Source organism: Panulirus ornatus, chromosome 37 (genome assembly GCF_036320965.1).
Source record: "Panulirus ornatus isolate Po-2019 chromosome 37, ASM3632096v1, whole genome shotgun sequence".
NCBI lineage: Eukaryota > Metazoa > Arthropoda > Malacostraca > Decapoda > Palinuridae > Panulirus > Panulirus ornatus.
In genome coordinates this window covers 27,066,904-27,083,800 of record NC_092260.1, presented here as the reverse complement: position 1 = coordinate 27,083,800, position 16,897 = coordinate 27,066,904, and the positions used below count along the sequence as shown (strand labels likewise).

General features: G+C 35.9%; 2 protein-coding genes across 2 annotated transcripts; one reads left to right on the top strand and one right to left on the bottom strand.

Annotated features, from left to right (window-relative positions):
• The first annotated feature begins 782 nt into the window (after window positions 1-782).
• On the top strand, window positions 783-6,198 carry LOC139760634 (mediator of RNA polymerase II transcription subunit 27-like). The gene is made up of 7 exons (XM_071684041.1): window positions 783-1,122; window positions 1,795-1,939; window positions 2,538-2,665; window positions 3,184-3,277; window positions 4,396-4,503; window positions 4,772-4,891; window positions 5,740-6,198. Exons 1-7 carry the CDS (start codon window positions 929-931, stop codon window positions 5,872-5,874), a joined length of 924 nt encoding a protein of 307 aa, XP_071540142.1. The 5' UTR covers window positions 783-928; the 3' UTR covers window positions 5,875-6,198.
• A 3,111-nt stretch (window positions 6,199-9,309) lies between these two features.
• On the bottom strand, window positions 9,310-16,833 carry Prosbeta3 (proteasome subunit beta type-3). Its single transcript, XM_071684042.1, has 6 exons — window positions 16,698-16,833; window positions 15,105-15,221; window positions 13,576-13,685; window positions 11,711-11,922; window positions 10,943-11,069; window positions 9,310-9,596 (listed from the first exon to the last, which is right to left on the bottom strand). Exons 1-6 carry the CDS (start codon window positions 16,698-16,700, stop codon window positions 9,548-9,550), a joined length of 618 nt encoding a protein of 205 aa, XP_071540143.1. The 5' UTR covers window positions 16,701-16,833; the 3' UTR covers window positions 9,310-9,547.
• Between the last annotated feature and the right edge of the window lie 64 nt (window positions 16,834-16,897).

Sequence of the window (16,897 nt, the reverse complement as noted above, 5' to 3'; positions counted from 1 at the left end):
TTTCTGTAGCATATTTGGGATTTGAAGGAGATATAAAGTCAACATATGAGGTCATGAGTTGTGAAGAAGTCATTAGGGATGCACACGGATACATGTCTATTAGAATAGTATGATTATGTGGAACGTGTTCCTTTCCAGGTGACACGTTGGAGAAAGAAGATATATAACTGTAGAGTTGAAGGTGAAAGGATAAGATAATAATCGTAATTGAGGTGGTTAGATGAAGTTAGAGAATTTATCGGGGCCTGAGTATTTCAGCTTTGGAAGTTCAAGAAATATAGTGTGATTGGGCGATTGGGTGCAAAGTGAAATGTACGAAGTCTAGATAAGTAATGAAGTTCATGTTTCACTTTAGAACACTGGGCATGGGTAGACTGTGTGTTTGTGATTGTTATGAATGCTGTTATGTAATTTGATATGGGAATGAGGCAGTGACATCAGATAGTAAAATGGTGGATACATATCCTTGCATGATAATTGAAATTTCCGTAATGAAGTGTTGAAATATATGTCAAGTAAGCAGAATATTGGGAAAGCCTCATCCTGTATAGAATGAGACAAGAAAATGCATATTCCAATTCATGGTACTCCCCAAACCATATTCTTAGTATTATAGTTACACCTGATTACATTTTCTATAATAGTAATTCATATCATTTTTTATTATATTTAGTTTAAGGTTATGCCTCGAGATGTCGCTTTGTTCGTGGTCGTGAACGATAGACAACGCAAGTAAACCCAAGTATCACTTCTGTATTACATATTCCTTAAACAACAACAAACCTGTGTAGACTGCAGGTTCTCAGATGTCAGCCAATGCATTCCAAAAGACTTGTGGCAATTTGAAGCTTGTTTAGACCAGAGTACAGCCACATATATGCGGTACTAAGGAGTTAATAAAGTAAACTATAGCAAAACAGAGGAAGGCATGGCGGCAGCGGAAGGGTCTAGTGTTGAAACACTAACAACCACTTTAAATACACTGAGAACTCTTAGGAGTAGTGTTACTCTCTTTTTCAAGATTGTTTCAGAAGGCCCTAAGGATGAGAATAGTAATGAAGGCGAGAACAATCTGCAAGTCGAAGCAATGAAGGTTTTGGCCGATATTAAGACCCATTTACGGTGAGTTCACTCATATTAAAAACTGTCTTATTGTAATATAAGTTGAAAAAGTACTTAAGCTGAGCTCGTAAGATGCACAAAATTTAGCTGTCCATACAACAGCAGACTTGGTTAATTTAGTAGAGTTTTTCATTTCTTATATTTCCATTAATTGTTATATGAGGGCTCTTTTTTTGCATTTGTAGATAAACCTCCACCCTGGAGACTCGTTCTCTTTGTTATGCATATTATACATGACTATTTGATAATGATCATGCTTTACTGGTTCATACATTTTCTGTAGATCATTTCCTCAGATTTCCACCTTAATGGCTAAGATAAAAATGCATGTTTCCATTAACAGTTAGAATAATCTGGAGGGGTAAGTAGTCATTCTTTTCTTTGTTCCTTTTTTCAGCGTACACATGTTGGGATAGAGGGTAGAAGATATAATCTCAGTGCTGTATAGGGTATATTGATATAGTTTGATGTTACTGGTTTGTTACTTTATTCTGGACTTTTATGCTACATATTGTAACATTGTGTGATCGTTGCTGGAGACTTTTCTTGCTTTTCTTTCCTTTAAGATCCTCACTGCATTACTTTTCCTTTTGTATTTATAACCTTATTTTTTGTCATGTTTACATAATTGCTGAATTAAAATATACTTTAGAATGTATTGTCATCTTGCAGAGAATTGGAAGTGCAAGTGGGAGGTCTTGCCCCTCCCACAAACCCAGTAAACTTGGGCAACACTGGGCTACTGTCCCTGGACCCCTCACCAGATAAGTTGCCACTCTACTATCAGCTACTGGACTGCTACACTTGGATGGAGAAGGTAAGATAAGGGTAGAATGGCAATTGGAATGAGAGATAGGTAGTTAAGGGGATAAGAGTATCTGTGCAGAGTTGAAAGATTGGCTTATAGGTACTTAGAGTGTTTAAATTATGATTCCCAGCCCAGCATTTCGCCTCCTGTTATCTTCAGCAGCACACAGAAGATATGTTGGTAATATTATTCCTGTCATGTGCTTATGGATAATAGAATGATAATTTTCTGTACTTGTCTACTGTTTCTTAAAGTGAGTTATACTGCACTGAAAACAGAACCACCCCTGAGAGCTATTATGTGTATAAGCCATAGGTGTACCAGTATTGTAAAGTTATTGTATGATCTTCCAGGAACAATATTGCCATTGTGTTTCTTCGCATCTTTTAGCAAGCTTTATGTATCTCTTTTGGCATTTGTTGATTTGCTTCTCATTAGTTAAGGTAGATAAAGATTTTTTTCTCAGTTTGGAAGACAAATGTTTTAATTTTGTATTGCCCCCACAGAATAAGGTGATAACATTTTAGTATATATTTGGATTTTCATACTTAACAAAGTTGTTGTCATTTAATAGTGGGTTTAATTTATCTTAATGTATATCCAACAGGTCCATTGTTACTCCACCATCATGTACTCTCTCCTCTCTGGAAATAACCTCAAGAGATCATCTGTATCAATATCATTATCTACAAAGAGGAGACGACAAGCTCCTTTGAACCATAATGTACCTCAACAGTAAGGATTTTTTTTTACTATGAATCTCCAGATTTCCTCCTGACATTGTAAATAGTTATGTGAAGTTGACAGGTGTTTCACCATAAGTTATCCATGTGCTTTTCTACTCGTGCCTCTTTGTGTTTCTGGACCTCTCCATTATCGAAAACAGCTGTTTGCTTTCCTTGTTGTTGTTTGCATTTCTTTATGTTTATAAATGTCCAATAATGGTTCATTCTTCATTTAGATAGATAACTATGGAACAGCAAAAATGTACAATGTATGTAATATTTACAGTGTAACATGTATGAAGCTTTTAAAAAAGAATTCAGCATGAATCTGTGTTGTTTAAAAGGGTTAAACATCTTAGAATTATCATCAGACTTGTGGACATTAATGTTAACCACTATGCCATGGAGGCCTTTGTGTGTATGATTATTTGATTGCATTTTTTTATTGCTTATTGATAAATGTAAGAGGAAAATGGAACACAATTTTTATATAGTAGACAGCAGTAAATTCCTTTCTTGACATTCCAGGCAAGTAGATATGCTGATTCAAGGCATTAATCAGGTGTACCAGGACATGACCCTCAATATATCCCGACCATTTGGTAACAATGCTGTAGTTCAGGTATTGTATTCCTTTTGTTCAGTATGATACCCATAAGCTTTTCATAGTCCAGTTAACAGTATCTGCTCAGGACTTTCCTTTTCAATTTGAAATGTATACATTGCACAGAAAGTTCCTTATTTGTTCATTAGTAGGATTTCACTGTCAGAATCTGTTTTTAGTTGCCTTTTTTTTTAATAGTATGAATACATCTTGAATGGTTTTTGCTACCAGTTATCTGTAGAACTCTAATTATTCAGCCGTACTTTTGCTTGCCATCATTACCCTCCCTTCATAAGTCTTTAAAGCCTTTTTTTATTCATTCCATTGGTCATATGGAATAGCATTTAAAGAGACTTTTTGAAGAAGTGTTTTACACTGGCCATTTCAGTCATAATGCTATGCATGAACAGTAATAATTTTTTGTACAAATGTAGATTTATAAGGGTTCTGATAGCCCTACCAAATTTAAGAAATAGCTTGTCATTAGCTCTCTGTGCAACTCGCATCATTTTTGCTGTGATCCATCTTTGCATGCTAGTCTCAGGGATCAAATGTGTAATGATTTTACTCTGAGAGCATCATATGTTTGTAACCACAGTAAACCTTAGCTATGCACTGGCTGTGAAAATACATGGTTGGCTGTCAATTTTTTTTTCTTTGCAGGCACTGTATTTATTTTCTTGATGTATTTCGAGTCAGAAAAAGCTAAAGAGCATTAGGGTTTATTGTCATCTGACTCAACTGGTTCATATCATATTATGGGTTTTCAATGATTTTGTTTCTCTGCTCCTAATCTCAGGATACCGATCATTTTATTGTGTAATCAGTTGTATAATGGAGACATGTTTTACAAAATCATGGGACAGGGGAGAAGAAAACGACCTCTGTATATCTACCTCTTGAGTGTGTTAAGAAGGTATCTAAGAAGGATGAGTGAAAAATGTTAGAAATTCTTCCCTATTGTCTTAAAACTTTCTAAAAGTAAGAATGCAGGAGGAAGCTGAATGAGGAATTTTCCTCAAAAAGCCATAGTTTTAAGTTCCTGATACTACCTTGTTAGGGAGGACAAATTAAAAGATATAAAAGATCAATGTTGTACTTTTACATTAATTTACAAAGTAAACTGTTTATTGCAGGTGACTCTGGGGCGTGTGTTAAGGGCTGTGGTGACTTTCAAAGGTATACTAATCGAGTGGGTTGTTGTTAGAGCATATAATGAACCTTTGCTTGATGATGATGGCATGGTAAGTTTATTGGAAACAACTATATTAATAGCCCTTTTATCTTGTTATATCTTTAGAAATGACAAGTGAATCATATGTGAATTTTGAAAGTCAAAATAAAATTGCTATTTTTTTTGTAGCACAATATTTTTTATTCAGACCACTGATTTTGTATTATTTACATAATTTTCTCTGAAATTTATTGATACCCATTGGTAACCCACAAAAATTTTATTTTTTCATGTTTTTCTTATATGACAAGCATCGTTTGAATTTTTTCCCTTCCCAGGTTGACTTGTACACGCCATCTCTGTATGAAGTGTTTCAAAAGGTGACAGACAATGCAAATGCTGCCATGCTGAATTTCTGTTCACCAGGATTTTCAGACTTATCTGTTCGTTCTTTCTTTGTAAGTATTTGTTTGTTTAACATGTGAACCTGGGCATATACAAGTAGGGAATCATCTCATAATCAACATATTTCATGTTGGGCTCTTTTGATTGTATTGTTCAGTATGAGGTTTTCAGGTTAGCCAGTTTTCTGCATTTAACAATAAGGGAACCTTCTCACTGGAGATTTTGTTTTCCTTAGGTAGTGTTAGGGCTTTCTATTGAAAGTTCTATAAAATCTGTAAACTGTTTATTTTGTGCAACTGAAGCACTGTTCTGAAGAATAATTTATGGCATCTGAATAGGACTCCCAGTTCCATAGATGAAGCCTCAGATATTTGTGTTATATGAAGTCCAGCATAGGTTAGATTATTGTGTTGAATGGTTTTATAGGTCCATCAAAAGAGAGAACGGTTGTGAGGGGTTTTAGGAGGCAAATGGACAGAAATTGAGTTTTAAAGGCTTTAGACTTAATCATGTTACTTTTACCCCAAGTTGATAAAGGAAGTTGTTCTGAGGCAAGATGCAGAATGAGCAAGAAAGGATAAAGTGGATTTGAAGGAAGTCATCAGCATATGAGTGCTTTTGGTGATCTTGTGTAAAGGACATTGTAATGTAAAGTGGGAAGTGTATAGGGGACTAGGCAGAACCCTGAGAGACACTGATGTATTTCTGTAGTCAGTGTTGATTAAAATATCTTACATACTATAGCAGTTGAGTTCGTAGAAAATCATATTATTATTGTACTGCATGCAATCGGCTCTTATTTGTTGCATTATTTGTGGATAATGGAGAAATACAATAGAATGTACTCAAAATAATGCAGCAATGAATATTTGCCTAGTGTAAAGTATATCTTTATTTTCAGACTTGGTTGCATAGCTTTGCCTCCCTCTTCACTGATGTATGCAAGAGATGTAGCAATCATCTCCATAACCACATGCCCCCAACATGGAGAGAATTTCGAACTCTAGATGCATTTCATGAAGAATGTAAACCATGAGATTTAGGAACCTAAATAGTATAATTTTCACCATAATTTGCAAAATAGATATATTTATTTTATAACATTTGTCTTTATAGTTTGGTATTTATTATTAAGTCTGTATAATACGTAACTTTGTATATGTGATTCGTATAACAGCAGAACTTGTTTTGTATTTAGTGAATGCCTTTTACTGTCCATGCCTGGCACTCACTGTACATTTACACTGCAGTGAAAATTATTTTTTTGAGGCAAAATAAAACCATCATCTTGATGGTACAATACTTACACTCTTATTGGCATTTGGAAAAATAAATAAATATAGCATACCAGGACTATGTAGCAATTGTTTTTTTAACATTTCATGAATAAACCAGTGTATGTGATCCCTGAAAAAATATGAATTTTGAAACAAAACAATACAGAAAATTGAGAAATTGAGCTAAGTCTAAAAACGAAGTCTGTCATAATTAATTGGAGACAAAACAGTTTGAGTAAATAATTTGAATGTTTTAAAAATCTAAGGATAAGTGTGATGAAGTACCATCCACCTATGCATGATCATTTAAGTGCACACAATAAAGAAATTGACATCGACTGGGATGAAAAATGTAATACAGAGTGGAAAGTGATGAAATGGGATCAACGCAGTGCCCAACTTATTGCCAGAACACTATTAGGAGAATTGTTGATATCAAACGTGCACTAAGTAATAAGATCAAGCAACACAATGAAACAAGGTACAGTGAGAAAGACTTGCATGTTATATACACTAAAGTTATTATTGTATGTTTTTTTATTCCTGGGGATAGGAGAGAAAGAATACCTCCCATGTATTCCCTGCATGTCGTAGGTGACTAAAAGGGGAGGGAGCAGGGGGCTGGAAATCCTCCCTCTTGTTTGTAATTTTCCGAAATAAGGAACAGAAGGGGCCAAGTGAGGATTTCCCTCAAATGACTCTGTTCAGAACGCTACCTTGCGAACACGGGAAATGGCGAATAGTATGAAAAAAAAATTACACGTGAGAGCTAGATACTGAGTGTGAATGAATGTGGCCTTTTTGTGTGTTTTCCTGGCACTACCTCTTTGAATAGGGGATAGTGGTGCTTTTTCCTGTGGGGTGCAGTAGCGACAGGAATGGATGAAGGTAAGCAAGGATGAATATATACATGTGTATGTCTATGTCTGTGTATGTATATGTATGTATATGTATGTATATGGGCATTCATGTACATATATATGTATACGAGTGGATGGGCCATTCTTCATCTGTTTCCTAGTGCTACCTTGCTGATGCGGGAAACAGCGATTAAGTATAATTAAGTATAATTCAGTGGCTAAATTGTTTGATGAAAGAAATTAAAAGACTACGATTCTATTTATTTATTTATATTTATTTTGCTTTGTCGCTGTCTCCCGCATTAGCGAGGTAGCGCAAGGAAACAGACAAAAGAATGGCCCAACCCACCCACATACACATGTATATACATACACATCCACACACGCAAATAGTGCTGTATCAGCAAACATCAACTGACTCACTTCCCATGCCCTTTCATCCCCCTACAGAAACATATTCACCCCTTTTCTCTAAGGTTCTTGTATGTACCTTCCCCTCCAAATTATCCATAAACAAACTGAACAACCATGGTCACATTACACACCCCTTATCTACAGCCCATGCCTCGAATCTACATTATATTGATGGGACAACTATTCCTTCAAACATACCCATTTCTGCCCTCTCATGTAAAATTCTCTCTTTCTACACATTTCTCAGCATTCCAAGACCCTTCACCCCCCCTCCACCCTATGACTTACTTCAATTGTACATAGGAGTGTGAATGTGTTGGAAATGAAATGTTTAAGGACAACAAGTGGGGTAAGATGGCTTAATGTTTAAGGACAACAAGTGGGGTAAGATGGCTTAAGTAAAGAAATGGTAAGACAGAAGTGTGAAAATGAAAAGTATGTGGTTGAGAGAGCACAAGAAGGTGTGCTGAAATAGTTTGGATACATGGAGAGAATGAATGTGGAAAGACTGACAAAGAAGATATACAGTGCATGTGTCGGAAGTGGAGGGAAAAAGGAGAATGGAGAGAGTAAATTGGAGTGGAAGGATGAAAAGAAAAAGAATTTGAACAATCAAGACTTGAATATGTAGAATGATGAAAGACATGCATTGGATAAAGTGAAAATAATAAGATATGTTTGGTTAGAAAAAGCAAGGAAATCATACAGTTTACATGTGCGATGAGAGGAAAGGGGATAGCCATGAGAAAATATGATTTGATTTTCGTGATATTATTGGTAGTTGAAAGATGTCGGGATGAACAAAATAAGTAGATAGAAAACATTTCAGTGAAACAGGAGATATAATGGGATAGGTTGGTCAGATGTATGAAATGTAGTACCGAAAATACCATTAATGGTTAGGATGAAAGTGTACATGCCTGCAGAGGTACACACACATTTACAAGTTCATGTAAAAATGCTTCATTATCGCCAGTATTCAATTATGGTTTTAAATCAGCCAAAAATTGCAAGTATCATGATATGCATTTGAAAATAAAAGGGGGGCTGTCAAAAGACTGTTTAACTAACAAGTTGGCAACTCACCAGATGCTCTTTCAGCCAATATTGATGATCATGGGAACTGAACATAGATAGGATGAGCCAGGACTTATGATGGGCAGCATACATCATATGTATAATATACAAATGAACATTAGAAAGAACATTTTGACAGCTCCATTACCCAAAGAAAAATGCTTGGTGACCCCAGGGTTAGGAACCCTTAATTTATCCTAGCACAAAAACTTGTGTAGAGTAAAGGGAAGGGCGAATCTTCAAATTGAAAACTGTAGGGAAAATCAATACCAAAAGAATATCTGCAAGTTGCGTAAATCATCTATTACAAAATTGTAGATATGAAATGCACAAAGTATGGTCTTAACCTTTAAAGAATCCACATCACAACCAATCACCCTCCTTTTAGGTTCATATCAGTTACATTTACAATGGTCGTAGTTTCTCATCAGTGTAAAGTTCACAACAGTGTTAGGTTCAACAGAGACAAATAAATACTCACGTCTGTTGAATAGTGTAAGAGACCCCATGCGGGGTCCTGTGACAGAAAGACAAAAGAGGCAATGTTTGTAATGCACACACATTTGGTACTCATATATACACACACAGACATATACATATATACACATGTACATAATTCATACTGTCTGCCTTTACTCATTCCCATCGCCATCCCATCACACATGAAATAACAACCCCCTCCCCCCGCATGTGCGCGAGGTAGCGCTAGGAAGACAACAAAGGCCACATTCGTTAGTGATGACAAACGAGAAGGCGACTAAAGGGGACGGGAGCGGGGGGCTGAAAACCCTCCCCTCCTTGTATTTTAACTTTCTAAAAGGGGAAGGATTATGAAAAACATAGACAAAAAGACATTTTTATTAGTCTTTCTTGAATTTCTACAAACTCAAGCAAATACACACATCATTATAATGTCAAATGCTTTGGAAAACAATATCAAGTTCCTTACAATGCTGCTAAATCCAAATATTTTGAAACTGTTTTCATAGTTTGCAAAATTCACCCTGGAACTGAACTCATGAGCATGACATACTTCCTGCAATTCAGGAGGTTGGGCTGGATGTCAAGTTTTACAGTTGCACTAGTCTTGTCTGCACTTGAGATACCGTGTTGTAACTTTGTCTTGCTCCCTGAAAATAAACAGTTGGCCTTTGAGGTGTTTAATTTAGGTCATGTGGAAGTACTTCTAGTGGGATGCTGAACTGTGGCAAGGGAAGTGTTGGCAGAAGGTATGAGACATGGAGGCAGTGGTTACTGTTCACGATGTGACAGATGACATGGGTGGCTGTAGAGGTGGTAAATACTGTATTGATGATGATGGCTGCAAACAGGAATGGTTGCAGGGTTGGTGTTATTGGTGGCTTAAAAAGTGACCGATAAAGGGGTGATAGAAGTGGGGATAGTGGTGAGGGGAAAGGTGGTGGCTCAAGTGGTTGCAATGGTGGTCACGGTCATGGCAGCACAGAATATTTTAGCGTTGGTGATAATGGTTGTGCTGTGGAGGCTGCAAATGGGGTGGCAAGGATGGAAAGGGTGGTAGATGTAGTGATGACAAACAGGATGGCTGTCTGAGAAGAGGCAGAGGTGGTGGTAGTAATAGTGGAACAGGGGAGGGAAAAGGAGATGGAAGAGCTGACAACAGAAGAGGTGCTGAAAGAAATGGTGAAAAGGGGATGGATGATGGGATGACATGGGTGGTGGCATGGGGAGTTTTAAAAGTGGGTTATACATATGTATACGAAAGAAAAATACTCATAACATCTGTTATGATTAATACTAAAGAAAAAAAGAGGCAAACTTTAATGCCTGCTACTCGATGAATTTCTTTAAATCTTTAAACTGTTTCACTAGTGGCTGCTCTACTACATACTACCAAGATTCACTTAATTCAGTGGAGATCATGGGTGATTACACAAAAGACATCTGGCCATAAAAGAAGTATCACTTCTATGCACCATTAGTGGACAAAAAGCTTACCATACATCTTCATGTAAACTAAAAATTCAAATGATTACAAGGTGAAAAATCCTTACTCTCTCTCTCTCTCTCTCTCTCTCTATATATATATATATATATATATATATATCTTTCTTTTCTTTCAAACTATTCGCCATTTCCCGCATTAGCGAGGTAGCGTTAAGAACAGAGGACTGGGCCTTTGAGGGAATACCCTCACCTGGCCCGATTCTCTGTTCCTTCTTTTGGAAAATTAAAAAAAAAAAAGCTAAATTTTGTTTCTTGCATAGCAAAAGCCCAATGAGAATCTTAACATTATCTTTGGGCAAAGAAGGCTAGTAGATCAGTCATGCAGGACTGCACAATGACTAATCATAAAATGTTAATCAACAGATGGGACTTTATGAGAGAGCATTCCATAAATTTCCATATTCTAGCAGTAATTGGTACTTCCTGTAGAACTTAAACACTAGTATTCCCAATCCATTAACCAAAGGAAAAACTGGAATAAAAAACTTACATAACATGGACAACAGCACCCCAACCAGAGAGTGCATCACGATCAAAAGCATTAACAAGCGACTGACTGATGCATTCAAAGAGATCATCTGGGCTCATATCTTCACGCCAAGTAGTCTCACACATGCCTGAAAAATGTGGAGGAAATAAGTTATAGCATGCCAAGATGGAAAAAAAAAATTCTCTTAAAATGTCTTGCCTTTTGTATGCTCTCTCTCTAAATTCTAATTAATATACATCTCCCTTCCATCAACAAACACATGCTTTTTTTGCTATCATTTACTGTTAGCCACTATTTCAGTCTTATCTTGCCACCTTCTGGGGCTAAACTTGAGGTTCTTTTCCACTAAAAACGAAGAATTGTATTCTCCATCTAAAGGCATAAATTCCCAATACTATCTATAGATCTCTGACACCCATTCCTTTAGGGTTTTTATTAATGGGAGTGGCCATAGGAAAAGTCTCCATGTCTGGTGAACTCCATTGCTGCTTCTTAGCCTTTAGTCCCTCACTCTTAACAGACCATTATCATTAGAGGCTCCAACCTAATGATCTTACCAACTACTTCCACCTAATGTTCCTGACAGATGTTCCAACCTACTAATTCTACCTAATGCTCCAAGCTAATGTTCCCATTTACTAATTCTATTGAGTGTTACTACTTACAACCTCTATCTTCTGCCCTAAACATTTTGCCGAAAGGCAGGGCAAGTACATGTGCTCACTACAGGAAAAATGTACTGTGAAATACATTTCACATATGACATACCATAAAGGGACTCTGAGCAGGTTCCAGAAACAACAAAGTCTGAAGGTTCACATGGGCAACCAATTAGATCAAGAGCACAAATGTATGGTTCTTTGGTGTTTGGATTCAGCCCTGCAATAACAGGCTCCACAAAGTATGGCCCAAACCTCCTCTCATACAGCAGATTCTGGACCATTGCCATCAAAGTCTGGGGCTTCATACGCCGTCCCTCTCTGCAAAAACAAAATTGACAATTACCAATATATATATATACATATATACACTTTTTTATCTTTATACATATTTACCATTTCCCGCTTTAGTAAGGCAGCGTCAAGAACAGAGGACTGACCTTTAGAGGGGGCATCCTCACTTGGCCCCCTTCTCTGAGTCTTCTTTTGGAAAAGTAAAAACTGAAAGGGAGGATTTTCAGTTCCCTGCTCCCACCCCTTTTAGTTGCCTTTTACAACAAGCAGGGAATATGTGGGAAGTATATGTGGGAATCCTCTGTTAAAGTCTTTTCGATAATGTTGCTTCGCAGTTGTTATTCAATTATTATGATCAGTCCTTGAATATGGCTGCTGACATTTTGGTGTAACTTTCTTCTAAGAAATGATGATGATGTACTATTTACTACTACTGACAAAGGAAAGAGTAGTACTTCTGAAATCAATGGATAAAAACAAAGAACAAAAGATAGAAAACTGTCCATAAAAACCAACAAAGAACAATAACTTTAAAAGTGAATTTAGATATACTCAAGCATTCTTAAGTCCCTAATTACAGTTTCTTGAATAACACTGTTTTGTAGGTACAGTGTTTAAAAATTATATCAAGCCCTTAATTAACACTTCCATTATTTTGATGTCACTTCTTTCCGAGATGTGGCAACACCATTTTTAACTAATGCTGACAAAAGAGCATTACCTATTGAAACACTCGGATAATCAAAAACAATAAACAAAGAAAACATAATTGCCTATGAATCGCTTGGATGAAAAGCAAAGAATAAAGTTAGACATGAAATTAGATATTATTAAACTTTCCGAAGTCATTGATTAGCTTTTTAAATAACACTGTTTTGCAGTTACATTATTCAACAAGAATAACTAGTCACTGATTGATGATGCCATCACTGTCATGCCATTTATGCCCTTGACGCACCAACACTGCGATATATATTGATGCTGACAAAAGAAAAACTCTCTCTCTCTCCTATGGAGACATACACAACTTTAACTTTCCTATGGAGACATGCATAACTTTAAACTCATGAATATTAAAGATCTTCAACATTAAACAGGCAGTATAGTTAAGAATGTTTACGTTTACTGGATGTTTACCTTGAGTTACCTGCAACTTCTTTTCCTGATATATTTCTCATGGAAAAGTAATTTCATCTCAGTACCCTTTGCTCTGTTTATCTCTGAAAATCTCAACATTGTTCCATCTATATTAGCTTTCCTTGAAACTCCACCCTAGAACCCTTTTTATGAGGTTCCTGCAGCTGCACTACAAGTAGGAGCAGGGAAATGATGGACTTATCTGGAACAAGGAGTTCCTCCTTCCCATCCTTTGGTGATGACACAACCTCACTAAAAGTGACTTCTCACACATAATCTCATCACTTGCATGTACTGTTAGATAACACCTAATATCTATCATTTTACCAATCCTAAGTAACTAGTTATCACAATCTGTACTTATATCAAATATATCAGAGAATGAATTTACCATAATCAATGCTTTTTCCTTCTACTCACTATACAAATATTTACCTCTGATGAAGTACTTTGTAAATCAAATATATTATCTTTTTCCCTTGTATGGAATGCACACATCACAAAAATATCTGTCACCATTTATAAATACCATGTTTCACCCACCTCATTTCATACATCTTGATTCGAAACTGAAGTCTCTGGAGGACAGTCTGAGTGTCTGTGGCCAACCCAGGAAGACCAATATAGAGATGAGGCCCAAGCTCAAACACTCGCTACGAATAAGGTTTATAGGTTACATTACATGAAAATAAATTATTCCAGTGATTCTTGCTGTTTTTCACTGAGCAGATGACTAATTTAATTAATGTTAGCTAGTCTTGTCAGATTAAGGGAATAAGTATTTGTACACATCTCATATCAGTATCACATTACTGTACAACTCTTCCATTATTGCTGTCTGTAATAGCTAAGTATCACAACCAAAACTTTGCTTATGACAATATTCAGTAACAAAGCTCCACATTCTTGGTTAATATGTTATGGTGTCACTAGAGAATGTTAAAAACATTATAGGTGATTCAGTAAAAATAAAATGGATATGAAAGTTTATTGAAAAATTTGGCAGTATAGGCCAGGTCAGTACTAGAAGAATAACTTGAGAAAATAGTAAAAGAGAAAGGTGGGGATGGAGTATTATATGGGGTAAATGGAATGATGAAGGACAGGTTGTAGAATGTGTCTGGTTGTGAATGTGTCCTCACAGTGAGGAAAGCAAGCACCAAGAGACCATGAAGGGCTTTTACAGGGTAGAATATTAATTACAAGAGGATAAAGAAACTGGTTTAAAAATATAATCAGACATATACCTTGCTACACAACCATGGTTATTCATATGAGATGGTGCAAGTATTTCTGGCTAGCAATGGCTGAAATGATATTGAAGTGGGAGGAACTGGAAGTCTGGAATGCTGTTATTAGTACAAAATACAGTAATAACTGCTAGATCAACAAAAGAACTGCAAGCATTAGTGAAGGAACTGGGAATGCCAGAAAAGAAACAACAAAATCAATATGAGTGTATGAGATTGTGTGACAAATGACCAAAAAGATAGTTCCAATGAAAAAGTTTACAATGCAATAAAAAAAGAAATTAGAACAGTGTTATAAACTGGTAAATTACTGAAGACCTAAAGGATAATGATTAAGAAAAGTATATTAATGTTCAGCTGCTGTCACAAATGGTGCCAGACACACTCCTGTCTGTTACTGAAATGCCTCATTAGTACTATAATGGCTACTAAAGATTCAAGCAGCTTAATCAAAGTTCTGAGGAAACAGAAGTGAGTTAATTATCAAGAATGATGCTGAGAAAGGGGAGGGGGGGATACTGCATTATGATGGTCAAAGAATAATATCTATTATCATGCTCTGGAGATATGGAGTTGCATAAAAGAATAAACATGAAGAAAATTACACTAGGAACAAATATCTGATATATCTTTGTATTAAGTGAGAATGTAAGTATGTTGGAAGAGTAAAACCATGGAGGAGAAAAAGATGGGTTTCCATGATAATGAAGAATAAGGGATATGTTGGAGCCAGCATGCTACACAGCTGAGTATGTTTAACATTCATTCTTTTGTCAATCTACTGTTACAAAAGGAAAATATCAGAACAATTCTATTACTCACCTCAAAGTCAGTTGAGATGGTCTGAGCCTGGACACCAAACCGAAGATCACAGGCTATTGCAACACAGTTCTTGCCCTTCATGGCAACCACACACCCACCATTGTAGGTTAAAATGCTCTGAAAGAAGCAATCTTGTTAGAACTAAATCTCATTACGTTTTTCATTTGCAGAATATAAAAAGAAACATTGGGATTCATTTACAGTATTCACCTTACTCATATAACTTTGTAGATTCATCTGCTTTTCACAATGCAAAAAGTTGTTAAAATCACCGAGACATTCACTTATCTTACAGGAACTTTCAAAGTTAAAATTAGCCATTCTTTAATAATGTAAAGCTGTTCAACAGAGACAATATTTGGAATCTCTTAAGGGGAAAGGTTAAGCACAATAAGCTGAACCTTATCCTTATCTTAACAAACAAAAGAATTCCCCTTAGCAGTATTCAAAGACAACCATGATATACAAAAAGACCACAGTACTATCATCTTCCTAACAAATGAGGTTCCTATTTAACATGTATAGGAACCTCTGTTCCTTCATCAGCATTATCTTATGAATCAAATCATCATATATGCTAAGAAATTATAAATAATACTAATCAGCAAAATAATCATTCAACTCCCATCAGACCTAAAGCCTTTACATGTCAAGTGAAGAATGCCAAGGTTAAATTTATTCTCCAAAAGCACTATAGAAATAAACCAATCCACAAAAAATCTTTCACACACCTCTCCTAAACTTTCATCCACATTATGTCACAACAAAAAAAAAATCCTTCTCCATAAATACAACAAATCCACTAACAAACTGGTTTAAGTCAATAATAATAAACCATTGCCTTTTAGGTGAAATGTCTGATCCAGAATCTCCTCGGCGACACAACAGGGTTGTAGACCTTATGCAATGTAACGGTACTACATACTTTACAAGTTTCACTAATGTAACGGTACTACATACTTTACAAGTTTACAGAAATGGAATCCCATTCAGCAGCCAGAAAAGGTATACTTCTACAGAAAATCATGGCTACTTGCGGATATCAGGTGGTTTTCGATAATTCTAATGATTTTGTGACATAAGTTTCACATACAGTTATTAACCCCTAATTTTACCTGATCATCATAACCCTCACAGATAGCACCCCAATTAAAGACAAAAATAATAAATATGGCTCAAAATACATGTCCTGCCACTTTCAATCTAATCCTCAGACTCAAGGCTTTTGGCTGCACCAAAATTACTCAACAAGCAAAGCTAAAAAAAAAAAACGATGCGGAGCTGTATTGGACTTCAGCCGAGACAACTGAAAAAAGAATATTTCCAAGTTACTTTCGTGGTGCCCCTAAAATAAAAATTTACCAATTATAACACAGGATCAATGGATATAAAATAATGATCGAAAACTAAACATTGAGTCACGTTCGGAGAGATGGCGTTACAGGTTCCCCGATATCATATATGGAACAAGCAACATTACGAACCCTTAACTAAATTCCGCACCAAAAACAATTCAGTGTAAAGACATGGTCCTTTGGGTCTATTTTCAGCCTAAGATCTAATCATATAAATTAGTACAACAAAATCTCTTACCATTGTCAAAATGAACGACAACCAACTAAGAAATTCGCTCCGTCACTAACATCAACACTTTGCTCTTACATCAAGCTTATATATTGGATGATGATAAAACAACATAATTCCATGAAATTGATGAAAATTAATCAAAATGTTACTTATTTCAATATTTTAGTTTAAATTTTATAGTTCATGAAGTCATATTTATTTTTGTG

What these genes read in the sequence shown, in the direction of transcription:
- Prosbeta3 (XM_071684042.1), bottom strand. An exon ending in CCATCTCAACTGACTTTGAG is followed by an intron (nt 13,686 to 15,104) that starts GTGAGTAATAGA and finishes CCTTATTCGTAG; the next exon opens with CGAGTGTTTGAGCTTGGGCC. An exon ending in CTGCTCAGAGTCCCTTTATG is followed by an intron (nt 11,070 to 11,710) that starts GTATGTCATATG and finishes CACATTTTTCAG; the next exon opens with GCATGTGTGAGACTACTTGG.
- LOC139760634 (XM_071684041.1), top strand. Translation starts at nt 929, where the DNA reads ATGGCGGCAGCGGAAGGGTCTAGTGTTGAAACACTAACAACCACTTTA. An exon ending in GCTACACTTGGATGGAGAAG is followed by an intron (nt 1,940 to 2,537) that starts GTAAGATAAGGG and finishes TATATCCAACAG; the next exon opens with GTCCATTGTTACTCCACCAT. An exon ending in TGCTTGATGATGATGGCATG is followed by an intron (nt 4,504 to 4,771) that starts GTAAGTTTATTG and finishes TTCCCTTCCCAG; the next exon opens with GTTGACTTGTACACGCCATC.